This window comes from Echiichthys vipera (assembly GCF_963691815.1).
Source record: "Echiichthys vipera genome assembly, chromosome: 3".
Taxonomy (NCBI): domain Eukaryota; kingdom Metazoa; phylum Chordata; class Actinopteri; order Perciformes; family Trachinidae; genus Echiichthys; species Echiichthys vipera.
Window position 1 is genome coordinate 35,386,243 of NC_139828.1, and position 14,387 is coordinate 35,400,629.

At 40.4% G+C, this 14,387-nt stretch overlaps 1 protein-coding gene across 3 annotated transcripts in view; it reads right to left on the reverse strand.

Annotated features, from left to right (window-relative positions):
- The window catches only part of szt2 (SZT2 subunit of KICSTOR complex), a 214,093-nt gene that overhangs the window by 20,089 nt on the left and 179,617 nt on the right, over positions 1-14,387 (reverse strand). For 2 of the 3 annotated variants that reach the window (XM_083940596.1, XM_083940595.1), the window contains 4 exons: positions 11,145-11,225; positions 8,475-8,549; positions 3,887-3,952; positions 746-959 (listed from right to left, as the gene is read on the reverse strand). In XM_083940596.1, the coding sequence (XP_083796722.1) occupies positions 746-959; positions 3,887-3,952; positions 8,475-8,549; positions 11,145-11,225 (436 nt within the window). The remainder of the gene's footprint in view (positions 1-745; positions 960-3,886; positions 3,953-8,474; positions 8,550-11,144; positions 11,226-14,387) is intronic. The other variant, XM_083940597.1, reaches the window with a different exon arrangement.

Here is a 14,387-nt window from a genome sequence, read left to right on the forward strand (position 1 = left end):
AGATATGTGATGGTGATCGATATTGCTCCTCTGACATTGCTACACTGATTCTCCAGTTCTCAAGTTAATAATCTCATTATTACTAAAAAAACAGAGGAATATTATCACATTATCATGGGGAAACAGAAGAAAATTATCTTGTTATAACGTGTAAAAAGAGGAAAATTATCTCGTTATGACGGGAAAACAGAGGAAAATGATCTCCTTATCAGGGGAAAACAGAGGAAAATGATCTCCTTATCACAGGAAAACTATCTTGTTATCAGGGAAAAAACAGAGGAAAACTATCTCGCCATCACAGGAAAACAGCGGAAAATTATCTCATTATGAAGGGAAACAGAGTAAAATGATCTCGTTATCACGGGAAAACAGAGGAAAATTATTGCCGTTTTTGGGGCTTAAAAACGCAAAAAAGTGAAACCACCCTCCAGAGTGGAAATCTTAAAAAATGCTCCACTGTTGCATTTCTGTCAAAAGGGATAAAAACTTAAAAGTGTGCTCTGATCTGCTCACGCTTCCTCTCGTCTGCAGATACCTGGCTTTCGATTCTGATTCTAATTCATAGTGAAGGTAAATTGCACATCTGTTGCACCACTTAAGCCTGTGAGTTCATCACAGTGCATTCTGGTCTAGTCATTTGTTTAACACTCTACTCTTTCCAACATAAACCTTTAGTCAATCTGCCTGTTTGTGATGATTCCAGATGTTCAGGGAAATTTAAGGTAGAACCTTACACTACAGTCACCTTGGAAGACGTGGTTGCGGCCAAACTTGGGAATGTCTGGGTGATGGGAGATGAAGTCATCCAGGAAGTCTGTGAGCTGGTAGCCCTGGCGTAGCGTCATGTGGCAGCCAACCAAGTACTGGTGAACCACTCGCAGGTGGAAGTCGTAGCTGAAGGAGTGAACGTGCATCAAGTCTCGCACTTTATCACACTCCTCAGTGAAGAGCATAGAGAGCTAAAATAGAGGGATGGACATGGTCAGTACCAGCACAGAATGACGAGTCACAGGGAAAAAGAGGAAAATGCTTTTCTTTAGTCTGACCATTGGTTTTACACAGCTCACTGAAAAATGAATTGAATCTGGCATATACCAACACTTTCTCTGAATGCTTATCTGTGTGCTCATCAACTAGTGAACTGCTTTGCATGTGAAGAAAACCTCAGTGCTCTCAGCTTCCACTGCTTTTTGCTGTGCACCTTAAAGCCCTGCTGCTCTCTATGACTCTACATGTTCGTTTGAGAGAGCCTTTTGTAAGCAACTTTGAAATCAATCAGATTCATTTAGTATCTTATTTAATAAAATCCAACATCAAAAGGGGGCCGACAAAAAAGCATTCAGTGCAAATGTAAATGGTTGCAGTGAGAGGCTACAAAGTGCAATTAATTACAGCACAATGAGAGTGTACAAGAGAGCTGAATGCTTACTTTCATCTGGACCATTTGGCTGGAACCTTTATAAATAGGCTTCATCAAATCGAAGAGACAAGAAAAAGTGTAGAGCTCCTTTAGCTAGAGAAACCTTTGATCTGAGTGTCACCTTTTCTTGACTCAACACTTAGGCCATAATCACTTATCTCACCATAGAGATGAGACAGAAGAATATTATTTTGGCACAAAGGAATGAAAAGATGAACATTAAGTTTTCTCTCCCCAGTTGTGTTACTGCAGTCAGGCAGGCAAATTAAGCTTGACCTCTTAGCCTGCTATCTATGCAGTCAGAGGGCCACGGAGACTACAGAGATCACTTTAGCTCAGAGGTAGTACATTTCCTGCATGTGTTCTCTTGACTATCAAGCCACCATTTATTATTTCCTAAAATGTAATCCCAAACGGTTCACATTCTAGTTTAGTAATCACCCTGTGCAACTTTGACAAGAACAAATTGTAAGGTTGCTGCAGCTCGTCTCCTGTCAGTCTCACTCAGTGGAAGTGAAATGAATGACAGTGGCTACATTGATGGGAGAAGCTGTAATCATTTGGGTCTTACAAGAAGAGAATACATAAAGCAAGTTGATTTAAAAAAGACAAGAGCAGTCATGATAGGAAAGCTTAGTGGTGACATCCATTTGAGGTCTTACTGTCCTGAAAACACAGAATATTATAAATAATTTCTTTTTTTTTAAATGTATTACATTTAATCTAATACATGTATATTATACACATACAATATACAGTTCACATTATTTTGGTGGAAAGTAAGTACTTTGCACACAGGTAGCTACTAAAGTGATCTGACAAACCTTTCTAGTTATTTATCAGATATACATGCTTTCATTGTCTTTATGTGGTGAGGACCGTAACCGGGATAATACGAGAATTCAAGTTACATTGCATAATGTGAAATATAATATTTCATGTGAAATGTCCACAAACCACATACAGTATGTCTACATGTGATTTTGTTTGGCTGTCTATAATATCTTAACAGAGACAATAAAGGGACAGAAAAAAGATAAATGTGTTCTCAGAAAAAAATAATCTTTTTATTGAACCCATGTCCCTTAATTAGACCTCGCCTGTTTCCTGAAAAGAGAAATATCTGTTACTTTACGATGCTTCTATTTGAAAGCTCAGCCATAGATGCCTGTTTCGATCGTAATAAACATACAAGGAACTGTGAAAAGATCAGGGACAACAATTGTCCACAGCTTAAGTTTTTCTAAGGCAAACCTTTTAGCCCATTTGTGAATTCATCACGTTGCTTTACATGTGTATGCATGTCAGTGTAGATGTGAAACGATGTTGCACTAGCCTGGCATCACCACACTAAATCACAAATATGTATTAGTCTGGAACCTTTAAGATCATTTTTGATTTTTAAGAGGAGTTATTAACGCTGCAGAGCAAAATGCTTCTGAATGCAATCAGGTAGACCTACAAGCAATCACAGCAATGAAACAACGTAGCGCTGACCGACACATGCAAGTTGGGGCTGTGCTTAGTCTGTTTTGAAGCAGGGAAAAATTGGTGTCCAGGTCGCAAACTTTCTCAAATTACACCATAACAGTAAAAAATAAAATGTTTTTCTGGAAAGAAAAATAGACAATACAATGACAGTTTGATTGGAGCTTTGTGAGCCTGGTAAGCTGCGCTGAACCGAGAATGCCAGTTACATTTTTAACTATGTTGAAGCATGATGCTCCTCTGTCAGTCATCATGCTAAGCTAGTAGGAGCATGTATAGTTTGAACAGAGGTGGCACTAGAATCGAACCCTGGGGAACTCAATATCACATTATTTTTTGGAAATCCAACAAGTTTTACAGTTTTTCAATATGATCTATCTATGATCATCTATAGCAAGCATAGCAACAGCAGTTGATCATGATGATTTACCCTTTAAATCCGAAAAGATGCTAAAACTGACAGTAGAGGTAGGCCTGGAAGAAGGTCCTAGCTCTAGTCAACCCCATAGCAACCAAAGATGCAAAAGGAAAAAGAGGCAGAGGGGTTGAACAGACACTTAGAAAAAACACGAGCTGAGACACCTGCAAGACCCAAACCAGCAAGCATGGAGACAGACAGTCTGTTGAAATTCAAGAAGAAAAGGTAATCACAGAGCTTGACTCAGACCTGAACTAAAAGAAGGGAGATATTTGAATACCTGACCTTTGCACAAGTAAAACCAATGAGACCTTTGAGACCCTACATCCAGGTTAACTTCCTACTTGCTTTGCAGTCCATCTGCATGCTGTAGCAACTGTACAGGTATGAAAGAACACCTCATTGAAAACTGAAACCCATTCATTCTGGGAGAGACAAAAACACAGACATGTAGATTTGGAAAGGAAGAGGCCAGGACTGATGGCAGCAAGCAGAGCAGCGGAGGGGTGAAGCCTGATTGTAGGGAGACACCCCTCCGTTTGAGAATGGCTGGGACATACCGCACAGTCAGATACTGGGGTGGCATCTGGGAACGGCTTGCAACGAGGTTTGGTGAGGAGACTGCCCTGATGGAGAGATGACATGAGGTGGGACTAGGCAGACACACAGACAGGTGGATGGAAAGGAAGACTGAAGAAATACTACAATAATAAATAAGAACATGGTTTCTAATCCTACCCCATGCTGCAAAAGACACTTTAGAGCAGTGGAACTTTGATAAGTCTGGTGCCCAGAGGTCAATAGTTCACTAAATGTAGAAGAGGTTGCACCAACGATTTACAGTAGTCGATGTGGAGAACACCATTGCCTGAATATACAGTATCTACACAATTGATGCTACATTCATTAATGTGTTGCCATGCAATCCCCTATGGAATTGTTTATCATTATTTACAATTATTATTGATACTAACACAACTCTTGCTTAAGCTGTTTCATGATAAATGCATATTAATGTGAAGGCAGAGGCAGTCATTTATTGTAAAACAACCACAGGATATATGCAACCAAGATTAGCGAACACATGCAACTCATCCCCCTGTAAAGTTCATAAGATGAAGTGATAAAATAAAATAACACTTCTTGCTAGGAATACTACTACTACTAGTGTGAAACATTGCATGCATGCTGAGTGGTTGGATTGGTTCCTGTCATTACATGTAAATGTTTTACAGTGCAGGAAACATCTAAGGGCCCTTCCACACGGAGACGCATTTTCCTGCAACCGCACAACTTTAGTATCGTTTTGGCCGACCATCCACACTCAGCCAGCGTTATCTGAGCCTGAAAACAGTATCTTTTGAATCCGAGTCTCAGAGTGGGAAGATTTAAAAACGACCCCTATAACGTTGTCGTCTGGATGGTGCAACCTCATACTTTGTTAAACGATGCAGTCTCAGCACATAATCTCTGTAATAAATGCATCCTTTGTCAGCACATAGAGCCTTTTTCGCCCCCTCCTGCTGCGAATAAAGCCACTCTCTTTTCTGACAGTCAACCTCTTAAATCACTCTGTAGACATTTTGACAAAAATAAGCAAGGTAAGCAAGTGGCATGACATCTCTCAAAACATCCTTCTCTATCTTTGTCACATCAAAGTGCACTGGTTCCAAATTCTGAAAAAAATTGATGGGTATGTGATGTCCTAATATAGAACTAGGGTTTAAGCAGGAAATTAAGCTGTGGGGAGTTGGCAGACAGAATTACAGTTGCATCTAAAATGGTTGAAATCATTTTTCAATTTAATGCCTGCAACACATTCCGCTCTAAATTGAATGTCCTCTCATCACTGAAATGCACTCTGGACCAGTTCTCCTCTGTCCACACAACATGCTCCTCAGCAAAGGCAGGTCTAGCTCTTTTATTCTTTCTGCTGATGAGAGGTTTGGTCACTGCAGAGTGTGGTTTCACTCCAAAAAGTCTTAAATGTTGAGGCACTGTGTGCAGAGACAGATCCTTGTCCTGTTCAGCACTGAACTGGTGAGCAACTCCAGCTGCAGTGTTGAACTGATTCTCCATTGAGAGTCTTCTCATAATCCTGTCCTCTCGTGCACTTGTTTTACGTGGATGACCGGCCTTTTTGAGGGACTTAAATTAATCTGTGTCCTTGTAAAGTTTCAATATTCATGAAATCACAGACTGTGAACGCCCAACCTCTCTCTGATGGCTGAGAGGGTCATCCCTTTGGCCTTCATCTGGACAACCTGCTGTCTCAGATGAGAGAGCAGCTCGCCATCTTGCAAAGTAACCAGAAGAGCTGCCAGATAAATTGGCTGTGTCCAACAATTGTCTGAAAGTGTTCTCTCATTTTGCTCCTTGTTTTTTTCACAAAATAAAGGTTTTTGTTGAAGTGCCTTGGTTATTTAAAAAAAAACATGCTAGTACAGCAGTGGTATAGCCACAGCTCATATTCTATCAAATTATGAACAATAAAAAAATAACAAAATTTCAGAATAAATCAAGTATTAATACTTTGTTCTCTAATTCTGATCTCCACTGTATTTGCTCATGCAGTTCACAAAGTGGTGAACCTCGCCCCATCCTTGCTTGTAAAAACTGAGCCTTTCAGGGATGCTCCTTTTATACCCACTCATACCACTCACTTGTTTCCAATGAAACTGTTCACCTGTTGAATGTTCCAAACAGGTGGGGGTTTTTTTAGCATTCCTCAACTCTCCCAATCTTTTGTTGCCCCAGTCCCAGCTTTTTTAGAATGTGTTTCAGGAATCAAATGTAAAATATGAATATTGACTATGTGAATATTTGCAAAAAACAACAATAAAGTTTATCAGTTTGAACATTAATTATTGTCTTTGTAGTTTATTCAATTTAATATAGGTTTAAAAGAATTTGCAAATCCTTGTATTCTGTTTTAATTTAGGTTTTACACAACATCCCAACTTCATCTGAATTGGGGTTGTATATGCAGGATTTTAAGATGTACAAACATCATATAACAGCTAATTCAAGGTGTTCACAAAATTCCTCACCTAGAATGCTTGGTGACGTAGTGACTACTCACACTGCTTATACTGATGATCTTTATATACTGGTAAATTTGTTTGTACATATTTTATGTTTTATGTACATATTGTATGTAGGTTCTGTAAAATAAAGAACTGCTTTAGATGGGGAGCTAACTGCTAATGTGTAAGCCAGTCAGGAGCCTTCACATTCAAGCTAGCTAATCAGATCAATTCGATATTCATTCATTTTACTCAAGGGACATACTATGTTTTCATGTCAACCTTTGTCTCATAGCCGTCTTACGAGGCGTTTCTACTTTTATACTCCAGTGGAGGAGGGTTAAATTACAGTGGATGGTGCAACTTAGCTAACATGCTAAAATAACTTATTCTGTTTTGGCCTCACAGGCTCTCCATTCCCTCAAAGGTCAGCTCTGTCAGACAATTATTTACTGGCTACTGGCTACTGGCAACTGTCGTGGAAAAGTTCCCCACAGTTGATTTGAGATTGAGATTTACTTCACCACTCAAGTGAATTCCACTAGAATTAACAAATGTTGCTACCGATTTCAGATGTTTAAAATGCTGGTGTGGGTATAAAACAAAGTTAACACTAATAAGCCTAATGAGAGCAGTGTTTTCCCATTCATAAAACATTGCCAAACTGCTTTAAAACCCAGCATCTGGATCAGGAAATGTAATTTGATATAATTATTATACTTTAAAGATCAGAGACATGCAAGCCAACTAATAGAAATTTTTCAGAGCTGATGGCGAGACCACCAATATAATTATAACCTATGTGATATTAACTCTTTGTTTCTTGCAGTAATACACCTGCGGGATTGCAAAGCGTGAAACAGTAAGGAATGGAGAACCTAGTTAAGTTTAAAAAGTGACACAGTGTGAGTGACAGCCTGGAGTGTAGGTACTGAAGGAAATCTTTCCGCATGAAGAATCACTCCTAGAGAGCATCAGGATTTGATCTTCACTTATGTATTGAAAAGGTCTGCCCAAAAAGAAAGAAATGCCTCCAGTGTCAACAATGGACAAAAACTGAGGTCCACAAACAAATGTCCATTAAATATACATTTAGAGGTCGAAGAAATATTAAAGAAAAATGTAAAGAGATGTGCTTCCTAATTAATACATAAACTGAATATGGTGTTACACAGTAAAGTGAAATGCAATGCAAAGGCCAGTTGATGCTGCCAGGCGATTGTTTCCTCACAAATCCTTCTCAGCTACCATTTGAGTTTGCTCTCTTAAAAATGCAGCATCAGTCGTTGTTCAAACGTCTATAAATAACGTATGTTTATGTTCTCTTTTAGCAGGCACTGAACATTGCTCTCACCCGTTAAAATGACAAGCACTATTAGTGGTAGGCTTTATCAGTTGTCACTAATTAACATTCACTTAAACTTGATGGCAGGCCAAACTGAACTAACTAACCAACCCATAACATTTGGTCATACAGTATGTTGTGTGTTATTAGGCCCCAAATGTGGTTTCTACACAATCCTCATCAACAGATAACCCTAGGAACCAGACATCTTACAGTATTCACCATAATCTTCTCCACCATTGGTGCAAAAACATCCCAGCAATGACCCCCTTTAGGCAATCCCACAGAAAAGATACATAGCAACAAAAATGGAGACCCCCCGCCCAACACGGGAAGTTCAGGTGTCTTTTAGTACCACACTGTAGGAGCACAGTATCTATCTAGTATCTTTACATGAGAAGATCACAGTGCGTTAGTGGAAGTGGAATGTGTCATTTAATAAAAACAGTGAAATTAAACTAATGTTGCAGGGAAGCCCCACAAATCCCTGATAATACCTCCAGAGCATCCAGACTTTCCACCTTACTGACCACTGGGACCTCCCCCAAGCCCAACAAGCCCTGGAACCCAATCGAGGATCCTCAAACTTCCCCCAGGGCCCCCAGAAGTCCCTGGACCCGAGGAGATCAGTACAGTTGCCCTCTCACATTTGAAATAGAGACATTTTAATGATTTATATTCCATTTTTTGTTCCTCTTTCTTTCATGCTTTCAATCCCTATGGAAACCCACAGTTTAGCGTTGTATTTCCACACACAGATTTCTGTCAATCATTTACCTGGGAGTTGACTGTCTGGCCCATGGGAATGCGGGAACACTCAAGTGCATACTGCTTCACACAGAAGTAACACCCCTGGAAGGCACATGGAGAAAGTGATTATTTTATGAATAAAATATGATTAATGTGTGGCCTGTCAGTTGATGAAGCCATCCATGAAGAAAATGGCACATTGAATACTGGGGGTAGAGTATGTTTACTGTTCATCAAGGTAGCTGCAGGTTTCAGAGAGACAGGATGGTATTTTAAGACCTTTGAAATGGCCTTTCATTGAAATTCAGACTAATTAAGTCCATTCACACAAGCATAACATTATTTCTTAGTGGGTTTATTTGCCACTGAACTGACAGCAGCTACTTAAAGCTGTAACGAAAAACAAAAGATAAACCCAGACACCAGGAAACTATGGCTGCCTAGAAATAATGTGGCTGGAAAAGCAGACAATGCATACAGGGTCAAACTAACTGTACTGTGACAACAAGGAAATGGAAACAAAAAACTTGGTCCTATTAATATCTTCTGGTGAAAGCTTGCTTTATTTCACTTGAGAGACCAGTTGCATTATGTCTTCTTCATGTCTCTGTAGGACTATTGTCACGCCTCAAGAAATTAAATCAGTGATTATCTCAACTTGGTCTTGGAAACTACACATTCTTAACAGATAATGGGGGTGAGACATAGGCTGGGTTAGACTCTTTTTACAAACCGGAATTTCATCTCAGCGCCACCAAAAAAAGAAATAACTATAGCCTCTCTAAGTATTTTGTCTTTGTCTGAGTGCGCTCAGATTTAATGCTAGAGTATAAAATGTTGATATCACACGAAAAACTAGATTTAGAAATCCAGTTGTACCAACCCAGTCATGGTACTGTAGCTTGTCAAGAAGGAGGTAAAACAACGCTCCAAACTTAGGCTAAATGTTAGCGAGGGCAAACCTGGCACGGTCATTTTCAAAGGGATCCTTTGACCTCTGACCTCAAGATATCTGAATGAAAATGGGTGCTATGGGTACCCACGAGTTTACAGATATGCCCAATTCAATTCAGTTCAATTCCGATTTTATTTATAGTCCATAACCCAAACAAAAGTTATCTCAGGATACTTTGTTTGGGGTAACAACATGTAGTTTTTCTCATGCTGTACAAATGTGTTATTTTGTCCTATTCTAAAATGGAGTATTTTAACATTTCTGCATACTGGGCAGTGTTGAATATCATTGGGCCTGGCTGTAAAGCTGAGACTATTGTGGATTCAGTGAGTCCAGTTGTCTTCATGTGTGATGATGTCTGTCCCCGTAGGAGACATTCCATTGTCTAAACTGTTGTTGTGACCTCAAGGACCTCATGGTACTTTACAAACTAGAGACCTGCAGCATTCAGAAGACTTCCTACGGATATTCGCAATAAGGGGGATTTCTGACGAGTTTACACAAGCAAGTGCTCGTTATACAATCACAGAAAAATGCTATTCTTATGGAAATCTCCATAAGGTTTTGATCCCAAATCAAGTCAGGATTTCATGACATTATACCTGTAAAACATCAGCACGTAAACACTGCCATTGTGAGCAGTTTAGCATGCTGAAGTTATCATTTAGCTCAAAGCACCACTGTGCCCAAGTTCAGACTTACTCAAGTTTGAACTCCATCACTGACAACATTTGATCTCTTTAAAGGTTCTGTCAGTTACTGTCACGCTGTGCAATACTTGAAACTCTTGACCTTTATAAAAGGATATATGAAGTATGTGAAAGTTCATTTAAAAAATCATTATATGCTTCAGAAAATTAGTGGCATTATAATTAAACGGATGAATTGAGCTCAACAGACCATGTGATCAACACGCAATGCATTCTGGGCGGTGACGGCAACTTAGGCTTTAAATGTCGGTAGTCTCAGGGGTGTAGTGCTGCTGTGCACTTTTTTCTCCAAGTGAGAAAAACAGAGCAGTTGCAGTTTGAATAATCTGGCTGACATTGATATGCTTTTTTGAGCACTTCAAGATACAACCATGATTAAAGTGTATGCCATTCAAGAAAGATGATGTCATTTTGAAATTTAAGGTGCCTCGATTGATTCACGACTTTAACTCATGAAATTGCATGGAAGATAACATTCCACCTAAATTTTTCCAGTAGCTGTCAAAAAGCATTAAGACTGTATGACAGCAACACTGTTCACACAGGCAGAAATGAAAATGTGAGACATAAAAGGTTTGAATATATTCACTCCAGCTCAGACTTCAGCCAGGGACAAAATAAAAGCATCTCCTTCTGTGATTTCTAACCACAATCAGTTAGCTGGGGAAGGAAAAGCTAAAACTGAGCTACTGCAAGATATTTTATTTAGTTTGTTTGACGCATATTAGGCCCGATTCTGCTCCTTATGCCCTTTCCAGGATCACTGTGTGTTAAGACCTCTGGCTGGTGTGTGCATGATAAAGAATTTTTAATATCCTTTCTTATCCGGTTGTTGTTTCACAAAGAAAACTAGTTACTGTGGTGAATGTAACTGTTCACTGATGCATTGTGTCGATACGGCACATTGGCGAGCTCAATTGTATTGAATGTGCTAAAAAATAAAAAAAAACAACAGATTTATACCTTTGTGATGTTAGCAAATATCTTAGTAAGCATAGTAATTCTGCGTGCCCTTAATGTTCCTAATCTCACCTGGAAAGCCAGTTCCATCAACACGATTCCCCCTGGAAGCGCCCTCTGGAGGTGATATGCGGTGGGGCCAGATGCTGCAGTCTGCAAAGTTCATATATAAAACAATCTAACAATCACACTTTGTCTAACATAAGTGTTTGAATGCAGATAAAGCTTTCTAAGACACGCTACTGATATTTTGTGCTGTTATTTAATTAGTTATGAAACCCAATTTTGTGAGTAGGGATTGGTACTGTTAAAATAATTAATTTAGAACAGAATTACAGCCATAGACTGCATGAAATATGTTGTATCACTCATAGGTTTGTGAAGAGCCACTAGAAGCTCAAAGTGGGCGATTCCCGTGGCTCAGACCGCCGATATCTTGGCAGTGTCATGACTCCACCTGTTCCCGGCTAACTCGAAAAATGTGCAAAAAGGTGGAGCTGAGTAGAGCTGAATGAAGCCTACTGCCACACAAAACAGCCACATCCTTAATTATACAGAACTTTAAGCCTTAAGGAAGTAAGTGTATTTTGGTTTCAGAAAGGTAAGATTGTGTATTTTGTTTAACTTAGATAATTTCTGTTTTTTTTGTTGGCTATGGCCCACCCTGAGCCTTTACCAAGCCCCCACCACAGCGACTTTCTGGTTGATCCAATACGGAAGTGCTAAAAATTGTAGTTCTCCAAGTGGCCACAAGGAGTAATTTGCAGAATAGAGCAGTTTCTCATTGATGCCCATGTTAAACAGGCCATTTTCACAGTATAATTAAACCTACTTAAGGCCTGGTACAAAAAAAACCCATGCTAGTCTGTATGTTTATGTATTTTATGGAGGTTAAAGTTTATGAATAATTAGGGGCGCGGCCTCTTGAGTGACAGATAGCCGCTAGCCCTCTCTTCTCCTCGGAGGCTAGTCGTCAGGATTTGCATGTCATCTCCATCATCTTGACTTCAACTCCGGTCATTCGTGTGGTGGTGTTACCATGAGTGACAAGATGGTTTGGCTTTCGTCGACTGCACAAACAGATGGTTTAGGAACACAACATGTTAACGTTAGCTCTGTTATGTTACTCTCCCAGGTCACACCCAGGTGTGAACTCTCCAAAGGACCCCCAGACTGTCAGTTCATTAGCTGGACTGACCTCTGGTGATGACATCATCAGTGTCTATAAAACTGTAGGAAACCTCCTCTCTCTTTCTCTTGGACTCCACTCTTCCTTGGACTCTTTCTTCGAATCTCCACTCTCAACTCGACGCTCTCCTTCTGGATCCAGGGACAAGCTGCCCGCAGGCCCTACTCCCTGAACATGGCTTGTATGGAGTAGGATCACCAGCCAGGTAAACCAACCGGTTACCAACTCAACTGAGCAGAACAAAGAGCGTTCTGAGTCCTCTTTTGTCTAAGAGCAACAACCAAGACATCTCCCATCTCATGGACTGGTAACTAATCACCAACTGGGCATTACTACATGTTTTGGACTGTATGAACGGCTTGATTGAACTGCCCACACTTCTCCTCTTTGATTCTCACTTGCGCACACACGCGCGCAGGCACACACACGCACACGCACGCACTCACATTAAAGTTATTAATTTTTAATAATTATCTTTATTCATTTTCTTTTTCAAATATTTCATTTGATAGTCACACTATTGATTCAATTAACCTAAAGTACCTACATTGGTGCCCCGTGTGAGGCTTAGTTATGTTGGCTGTTGGCAATAATTTATAATTGTGTTATATTAAAATTCGTCAGATTTTTAGACATTTTACAATTTGGGGATTTTTCATCCAAAAATTTCCAAAGTCGTTTCATTGAACTCCACTTGTCCTCCACAGGAGTAGACATCCAGCTGTACTTACAAACAAGTATAAAGTGGTGTTATATCACATATTCAATGCAATCTAATGAGTCTTGTCATAAGTTGTTGCTAAATTAAGTGCTCTTTCCCCTTAACTCATAGCGTGCCCCCGACCCTATGAACCAGAGACCTTGAACTGTTGGAACTGCCATGCATTTCAACCTGAGTGGCGATAGATATACAGATATAATTCCCTGACTGACTGCCCTGCATCTCAGTTAGTGTGATTCTGGTCCCAGAATCACATGGTGCTGTAGATGCCCCTCCCCGCGCAGGATGCAGGCTACCCATATAGTGTAGATCAGAGGAACTGTTGTTTTAGGCTAGTGTACTGCTCAAGTCACATCACAAGGTGTCTGCCAAGCAACACCAGAGCCAAAACAATTGCATTATTGTACTAGACAAAGTTTTAATCTCACCTTCCATTTTAACACAATGGAGAACCCATGTGTAGAGAATCTTATTTCTTTCCTAGCACAGAGCCTTGAGCCTGGCTACCCTGAGGTCATTAACACATTGAACTTAAGTGAGTGCAGTAAAGAAACAGACTCACTTCTCAGAGACACATCTAAAGGGTCAGTGTTCCAGTGCTCCTGAACTTTCACCGGCAAACTAACATTGTCTGTCAGAGCAAAACAACATTAGAACGGACAAATGGACTCTGTACATCTATGGACTGTGAAAGATGCCCATAGAACCGCACACCGGGTGCAGTCTCAAGGACATCGGGGGGATATGAAGAAGAAGAAGAAGAATTCCTTTATTAGTCCCGCGAATGGGGAAATTCAATTTTCACTCTACTATTTTTTCATTTTACACACACACACAGGCCCGAAATACACACACATGCTCAGACAGGACCTATATACATGCAACCAATTGAGAGATGTTAGAGCGAGGGGGCTGCCAGTGACCGTCACCCCGAGCAGTTGGGGGTTCGGTGCCTTGCTCAACAGCACCTCGGCAGTGCCCAGGAGATGAACTGGCACCTCTCCAGCCACCAGTCCACACTCCATTCATGGTCCACACAGGGACTCGAACCAGCAACCCTCCAGTTCCCAGCCCAGTCACCTATGGACTGAGCCACTACCATCCCGGTATGTATGTGCATCCGGCATCCCAAAGATGATTGTTCATTTCTGGATAAACGTGAACTTTCAGTTTGATTATGAGAAGGCCTCAGCTTGATCAAACAAAAGGAAAGACCAAAGACCAAAGACCAGGCCAAAAGCCTGGCAGCCTTGGTCCCTGAGGGCATGGTCACAGACAAAAGCCTGCCATGCAACTCTCCCAGGTCACACCCAGGTGTGAACTCTCCAAAGGACCCCCAGACTGTCAGTTCATTGGCTGACCTGACCTCTGGTGATGACATCATCAGTGTCTATAAAACTGCAGG